Raw genomic sequence first — 7,945 nt, forward strand, 5'->3', positions numbered from 1 at the left:
GTCACAGTGTAGTGTGACAAATCAATGCAAAATTCATTTTCAATAATGATGATCAGGGTTTGTGAGTGAGATAAATAAAGTCAGAATTAAAGAGTAAAGTCAGAAATCTAAGACTAAAGTCTAATCTCAAAACTCACATTTTTCACATGGCCCTATCCTCTTCCGCAATATTGACAGAAGCCAGTAGGTGGCGGTAATGCGACTTATTGGATGCCAACCGCCATAAAATGTTAAAGACGAAGAACTGATTGGTCCTCCAGAACGACAGGTGGCGCTGCTATGTAAACTGCACAGGATCCCAGTGTGTGTCTGTCAGGCAACATCAAACTGAAAGTGGACTTCTCAGCCTGGGAAGGAAGGCTAACGTTGTTTCTTTTAACGAAGGTAATATATATGTATTTTACCATAAGTCTAAGGATTGTTTTATTTCAGCGTCATCTAACAGGATGCGAACAATCTGGCGCTGTCCTAATCAGAAGACGGTTTCTTTATTGCTAGCTAGCTAGCATGCTAACAAACTAGCATGCACAGATATTGCAGATTCATTGTCACTGCCTAGAGTTAGCTAGCTGCCGTCCACTGGCACTAAGGGGTAGAGAGGACTGAATTATCATACATGGTGTTGTTGCTAGCAATCTAGGCCCAAATGTATTCTCTAGTACTTGCTTCTTAGATGATGCGATTTTAAGGTTTAGGATGTGAGATGCTTTCTCCACTAGCTGTAAATACGGAGCTGTGTGTGTCAGTCCCATCAGCAACAAGCTGTACCGTCTTATCTGACAGACAGTATGGATGCTGCTGGTTGTCTCCTGTATGTTTTTCGTGCTGGTAGTTTATGACAACTTTTGTCTTATTTTGCAGGATTAAAATTCCAGTCAAGTGAAAAATGGTGGGTGTCTGTCTTCATAAATATCACAAATACATTTATAGTCGTAAATATGCTACTATTTGTTTCATTATGCTTGTTTTGTTAATAGCTGTTTCTTGATTTTATTTAGTCTCGCAGATATGATTCCCGGACGACCATTTTCTCTCCTGAAGGCAAGTGTTGTTTCTTTCTGACTCTCTTTGCCTAGCTTCCTTGAACAGGCCACTGGCCAAGTCCTCAAGGTTTTAACATTTCTAGCCAAATATGATCAAAACAAACCTTGTGACTATATTTAACAGGACGGCTGTATCAGGTGGAGTATGCCATGGAAGCCATCGGTCACGCTGGAACATGTCTGGGGATCCTGGCAAACGACGGAGTGCTGCTGGCCGCAGAGAGGCGAAACATCCACAAGCTGCTGGACGAAGTCTTCTTCTCTGAGAAGATCTACAAGCTGAACGAGTGAGTGAACTGAAGTACAAATGGACACCCAGCAGCCACCACTTAGTCATTCTTGTAGATCTGAAGCTGACACTTTTTGAGCACCTCTTTTATTTAAAAACAACAGTCGTGCTTCTTTCAGTTCAGCACTGTATTGTGGTCTCTTGTGTGATTGTCTTTCAGAGACATGGCTTGCAGTGTTGCTGGGATTACATCAGATGCTAACGTACTAACAAATGAGCTGCGGCTAATTGCACAGAGGTAAGTTTCAGAGGAAATTCTGTCAACGATTGATATTCGTCCTCAAGTTTCTAGTTATTAATGACGTTCACCTACAAGGCTTCTAAAACTCCCTCAGTGCTTGTTGACCAGTTCAGTTTTCTCTTCACAGATATTTGTTGCAGTATCAGGAGCCAATCCCCTGTGAGCAGCTGGTGACGGCTCTGTGTGACATCAAGCAGGCCTACACACAGTTTGGAGGTAAACTGCCTGATGGTCACCCTGCATGTCAGGGTGTCGCCTGTATCGCCTCATGTTGCTGAAGGATTGCAGTCGAGTGAATTCCTTATTTTTAGGCTGGGCTGTAGGCAGAGCACCATACGTTCACCTGTGGTTTAACATAATGTCAGTTTAACATTTTGCTATCACTAGGGACACCTAGTCTTGTTGACAGGGGTCCGTTATGTTTGGGGATGTAAATGTCTTTTGTGTTCAGTTGTGCATTTTTTTTTTTAGTTCATTTAACATATGCTTAGTGTCAGCTTGAAAAAAACCAGTTTCAGCAATATTTATCAGAAACTGTACACTTTCCATTTATTAACAAAGAAAAGATCCAAGGCACTCTACCAAAATATATTTAAAATACCTTTATTTAAACGGCATGTTCAGATGAACTATTAAAAACTCTGACGTGGGGGCGTCCTGGTACCTCAGTGGCTAAGACGCATACCATGTAACCACGACATCATGGGTTCAAATCCGACCCAGAACCTTTTTTGCATGTCATCCCCCTCTCTCTCCTGGTCTTCCCTGTCTCTCTCAGCTTTGAACTATCTAATAAAGGCCAAAATGCCCCCAAAAAATATAAAAAAAATAAAACTGACACATTTCGGCATCATAGCCTTCGTCAGGGAGTGAAGCAGAACTGCACAGAAAACAAGTCCTTTTATATATAGTAGCCACCAAATGGTCTTCTTCCAAGTGCCTCAATTGGCATCAGGTTTGTACACTTTCCATATTTCAGACTCTGCATTCACATAACTAGTTGGCTATTAAAATCTGTAGAACTCGCACCTCACATTTAAGATTTTAAGGGGGTGGGAGGCGGAGGGAGAGGTTTACAGTCTGTGAAGAGATTTCTATTTGTCCTTTCTTTTACACAGTGTGTCACAGAAGTCAGACTAGTGGGAGGAATGATTAATCGCTCTCACAAAACTATTGTATGGCAGTTGGTTAAATCTGTTTCTGGGCTGAAAGAGCACAGACAAATCTTCCTTTGTGTAAAACTCACATGGATGATGGATTTCTCTAACGGCTCTGTGGTTTGTCTCCGCAGGCAAGAGGCCGTTCGGTGTTTCTCTGCTGTACATGGGCTGGGACAAACACTACGGCTTCCAGCTGTACCAGAGCGACCCCAGCGGCAACTACGGAGGCTGGAAGGCAACCTGCATCGGCAACAACAGCGCTGTAAGTCTGATGCAGCATTGATGATGAGACTGCGTGCTAGATGAATCGCATCAGATACACCAAGCAGCGTTGCAAAGTTGTTGTGTTTTCCCAAATAAGAGAAATGTTGTAAGAGAGTGATACGCCAGTCAGGAATATGAATTGCATGCTTTCGGTATAAAAAATATTAGATTTTTATAAGAAGTTGATGTAAATTTAACTTGGTTTGCCTGTAAAAGGTCTTGTAGTAATGAGCTCTTACTGTAGATGGTGCAAAACTGTAGCTGTTTTGGTTGGCCAGGCATATTATTTTAAACTTCAATGTAGAATGCTCACCAGATGCCAATGCTATTTAGAGCGACAAATGAGAGGTTGAATGAATGAATTTGTCCATGGATGGTGTTGAAATTCAGTTGCTCCTCTGTGTTGTGTTGACATGCTGACTTCCTGTCCCCAGGCTGCAGTGTCCATGCTGAAGCAGGACTTCAAAGAGGGGGAGATGACTCTGTCCTCTGCTCTGGCCCTGGCCGTCAAAGTCCTCAACAAAACTATGGATGTCAGCAAGCTCTCAGCAGAGAAAGGTGAGAGCAAAGTACTTTGTTTTGGCTTCATATTCTAATTAGTTTAATGTGAAATCACAGGCTCTTTGTGTAGGCTGTTACTGACTCCTGGGGCGGTCCAGCTAGCCTGTTAGCTTTACTAAGGCCTTTTGAGTGTAACTGTCTAATTTGCTAGTACATACACCAGATAAAAACGGTTAAAAATAAAAGCTTAACAATAAAATGTTAAGCTTAAAATGTAAGATACAGTAAATAAAACTATTAATACTTTGAAATTCCTACTTAATTGTCTAAAATGTGTGTTTAAATGAATTAATTTAGAGGTTTACCTTTTCACTGCAACAATTCCAAGTCAAATGGAAGGTTAATTTAAAATTTAAGAACAAATTTGAGAACTTTGCTTTCAATAATCCCATTAAAGTAAAGATAAGAAAATATTTAAGAACTATTTCAACAAATGTAATCTTAACATTTTCCTTAAGACTAAAGTTAAGAAATAGCTCTTAAGATTATTTTCCTAAGGACGTTTTGTGAATCCGGCCCCTGGACAGCAACCAGATTTAGTCAAAATGGAGTATGAATGGAATATCTAACACAGTAATTCTTTGTCCTCTTCAGTGGAGATCGCCACTCTGACCCGGGAAGACGGGAAGACAAAGATCAAGGTGCTGAAACAGAAGGAGGTGGAGGAACTCATCAAGAGACACGAGGCAGAGGAGGCCAAGGCTGAGAAGGACAAGAAGGAGAAGGAGCAGAAAGAAAAGGACAAATGAGCACACCGTCTGATTTATTTCCCCCCCCCCTAGTTTCACCAAATCCTGTAATGTGTTTTGTCTTTTACATTAAAACTTTGGAAACTGTTGATGATATGTCGGTGTCAGTATCCTCATCACAAAACAAAGGGAAGAGATTCAAAGGGAAAATGAACCTCAAATCAGCATTCTTCTTCTTAACTGCAAAGTATTTAGTTATTTGGTAACTTCATAATCCAGTATGTTAATATGGTAGTTTAACATAAATAATTCAGAGTTCCAGTATATGTATTATCATACCAAAAAAACATGAAGGGTGGCCTTGTGGTTAGAGAGAATGTCCATCAACCACATAAGTAAGCGTCCACCCTGCTGAAGTGTCCTTGAGCAAGACACTGAATCCATACCAGGTCCAGTGATGCTGCTCTGTATCTGACGCTGACCTCTGACCTCCGTGGAGGGGGGCAATCAAACAGAGAATTTACCTACAGGGATCAATAAAGCAGCACATTATAACCATTAGAAATCCTACAGAAAATCATCTTATCGTGAAGACAGAAACATTACCAGTAACATGAAATAGTTTCTCTTCCTGCCACATCTTTGAATGCCAACTCATTTTGAGAATCCAAATGAGAAACAGGATGATGCTTTTAACACCAAGTAACCAACATACAGAAGGAGGTTTGGTAGTAGAACAGCATTTAGAAGAAGTAAAAAACGAACAGTCCGCTAAGGGGATAACGGGTCGATGCACTAAAATGCATCCCATTTATAACTGAGTTAAAGCAAATTAAATCCTTTGATAGAAATGTTTTCACAAGCTCTGGAGCGTGTTTCTGAATTTGCTTGATCTGTAATAAAACCGTCGATCATGCTGGAAGGAACAGGATTTGTTGCTTTGAAACTGGGCACAGACTCAAACCCACTGACGCTGCTGCTGGCTTCCCTCCGAAAACCCATTAAAACCGCTGATGTCATGGAGGAAATCAAAAAGAAGCTGTACGCTGTAAGACCGCTGGTGCATCAAATGATCAGAGACTTTGTGTTGGTCCTTTGCTCTTCAGGTTATTCTTCATGTCGTGATAAATGTTCTGCTCTCTATCGAATGAAGGATTTTTCTTTGCCACTTGATGGTGCTGTTAGTCTTTTAGATGTATTGTTACAGTGGTGCATGGTGGGTAAAATCATCTGAAAGGCCTGTTTTGTTTTTGCGATGACATAATTTTACTGATATTTGTAGTCACAGGACCTCCACTACAATATCATAAGTAAAAATGCATTCATTACATATATGAATATAATAACCAATTGACACAATTGATCACAAATGTCCATTGGTGTTTCATGAATATATGTAGAGGCTTCCAGTGTAAAGCAACACAACACTGCTGTTAAACCTGCCAATAGACTGCAGTGCTTTGCTCTGGAAAGCTGTAGATCAGAAAAATAATTTAATAACGACACTGTTTGAGATGAAGGTATATGGACCTCTCTGCTGTCTCACTCATACATAATGCAACACAGCCAAAATCTAAATAATCTGGGCATTCCCAAATCATATGCATAAATGTGTCTGTAGCCCTCCAGGGACAGACAGTGTTTTGAAGATTACACAGTTGACAGATTATAGTTTTCATAGTGTACAGTATGTATGGTGATGAGGATTTCAATAATCCAGTGAGATGTTACTTCAGACCTTCATCCCATCGATGTTTGCATCTTTTGGTTCAGCCTGTTTTCATATACAGTTATAAATGATGGCAGTATGTTGCTGGCTTTCACTAAAATGTCACCTGTATGTAATTTGTGTCTAGGGTGCGCAGGAGGTTCTCTCCCCCAGGTGAGTCCCAGGATCTGAGGACGAAACTTGTCCAGGTTCCAGGTAGGCAGGTCTTCATTTTAAGTTCAGTGGATTTTGTTTTTACTGTTTTTTTGGACATCTCACTACCTGGACGACTGAAATGAATCTACACAGACGTCCTGCATATAACTTTTCATGATAAGGCATATTATTTCCACTGACTGTCGCATGCATTGCTTGCAACAAATTCTGCCTTCTGCCTTTTTTTTGATGGATTGAAAGGAATACTTTCTATGATGCAGAAAGCTGCGTCATGCCCTGGTCCAGTGCATTTCAGATTATGATTCAAATTGTGCTTTCATGGTCACCTCGGTCCCTTTGATTCCCTTTTAAAATGTTCTTTCTAATCTAAGATACTTACCACTTGATGGCGATAGTGTGCACTGAGTGAATGTCTTGAGGTTAGTGACGCTCGTCTTTCTGCTAATATGTCAGAAAAAATGCTTCCATGTAGAATAACAATATCGATCCAAAATTAAGGCATTTCATGTTCAGATGTCCACAGTTACCAATAAAAATGATGTGAAAGAGGAACAATCTTTTGTTTTAAGGGAAGCAGTTAGATGGGATTGGTCAGTAAATACTGGACACTGCAGTTGATCAACACAGAGTGACTGACATGCAGACCTAATGTAAAGACTGCTTGCTGCAAGGACCATGACAGATTTTAACACATTAATTACATTCACTGCCTTGCTATATTGTCTAATTGTAAAATTTGTATTTGTACATGAGTCAAACAGATTATAAGTGATTATGTGGTAATTCATTCATGAGATAAGATGAAGTTTTTTTGTAATTGTTAATAATTTTGTATATCAAATGATGATTTCACAAAGTGCAGGAGATAATGATGTTCATGTCATGTGATGAGTAAAACCAATAGAGTTTTGATGAGTCAAACAGCAGGTGGTGAGTCTGACACTGTGTGTGTGTGTGTTATCAGTGTGTGATCAGTAATGGCCACTCAGTTACAGACTGTGTAGGTGGTCACGAGTCACGACAGGATTGAAACCAGCTGCTGGTAATGTTGAACCACACATCATGACATGACCATTACAGGGTTTACTGCCCCAAATGTCTTGCCTAGTTTCTCTTGACCTTATACCCAAAACAGACCTATTCCCTAAATGTCCACTTTAAATTTGTTTTATCTACTCCTTCTTTTAGAATTTTGTGTTGTTTTATGTTTAATGTGATTTACGTGAGCAACCCACCAAGCCAGATTGCAAACTTACATGGCCAGTAAAACTTTTATTTTTTATTCTGACTCTGATGTTACAGAATCAGGTCCAGAAAACTCCTAGATCACATGTATCTCTCCAGAAAACTCCTCAGGCCGAGATCATATCCTACTGTATCTGTCCACTTCATGATCATGTAGACCAGTGGTTCTCAACGTGGGGTCCGGGGACCACCAGGGGTCCTTGAGGCGGTTCCAAAGGGGTCTCCAGCAAATTGATCAATTGTTAAACTTCACCATTATTTCTTAACACAATTACAGAATGTAGAAGAATGACTATTTTGGTCATTTTTTTCACTGTTATCTCTCTACATACTCTACAGATAGAAGTGGAAAAAATAAAAATAAAATATTCTCAGATTTGGGTCTGAGATGTGTACTAAATTAGGGGTCCTTGATATGAAAAAGGTTGAGAATCACTGATGTAGACGATTAACTCATTTTGACAAATTTTTCAGGATTCATTCAAGCGAGGAAAAAACCCCACAAATTTCCTTGACAGCGTTTGACTGCAAGTCATCTTGAAAGGAAAATTTGTAAGATTTTTAGCCC

General features: G+C 40.0%; 1 protein-coding gene across 1 annotated transcript; it reads left to right on the top strand.

Moving 5' to 3' along the window:
- The first annotated feature begins 281 nt into the window (after positions 1–281).
- LOC139929530 (proteasome subunit alpha type-4) lies at positions 282–4,396 on the top strand. The gene is made up of 9 exons (XM_071922457.1): positions 282–384; positions 862–889; positions 999–1,041; positions 1,168–1,330; positions 1,493–1,570; positions 1,701–1,789; positions 2,865–2,995; positions 3,432–3,555; positions 4,153–4,396. The coding sequence occupies exons 2-9, from the start codon at positions 887–889 to the stop codon at positions 4,305–4,307; spliced, it is 786 nt and encodes a 261-aa protein (XP_071778558.1). The 5' UTR covers positions 282–384; positions 862–886; the 3' UTR covers positions 4,308–4,396.
- Positions 4,397–7,945: the final 3,549 nt, after the last annotated feature.

This window comes from Centroberyx gerrardi, chromosome 1, assembly GCF_048128805.1.
Source record: "Centroberyx gerrardi isolate f3 chromosome 1, fCenGer3.hap1.cur.20231027, whole genome shotgun sequence".
NCBI lineage: Eukaryota > Metazoa > Chordata > Actinopteri > Beryciformes > Berycidae > Centroberyx > Centroberyx gerrardi.

Coding starts and splice junctions, on each gene's coding strand:
- LOC139929530 (XM_071922457.1), top strand. Junction 1,042..1,167: donor GACCATTTTCTCTCCTGAAG/GCAAGTGTTGTT, acceptor TATATTTAACAG/GACGGCTGTATCAGGTGGAG. Junction 1,571..1,700: donor CTGCGGCTAATTGCACAGAG/GTAAGTTTCAGA, acceptor TTCTCTTCACAG/ATATTTGTTGCAGTATCAGG.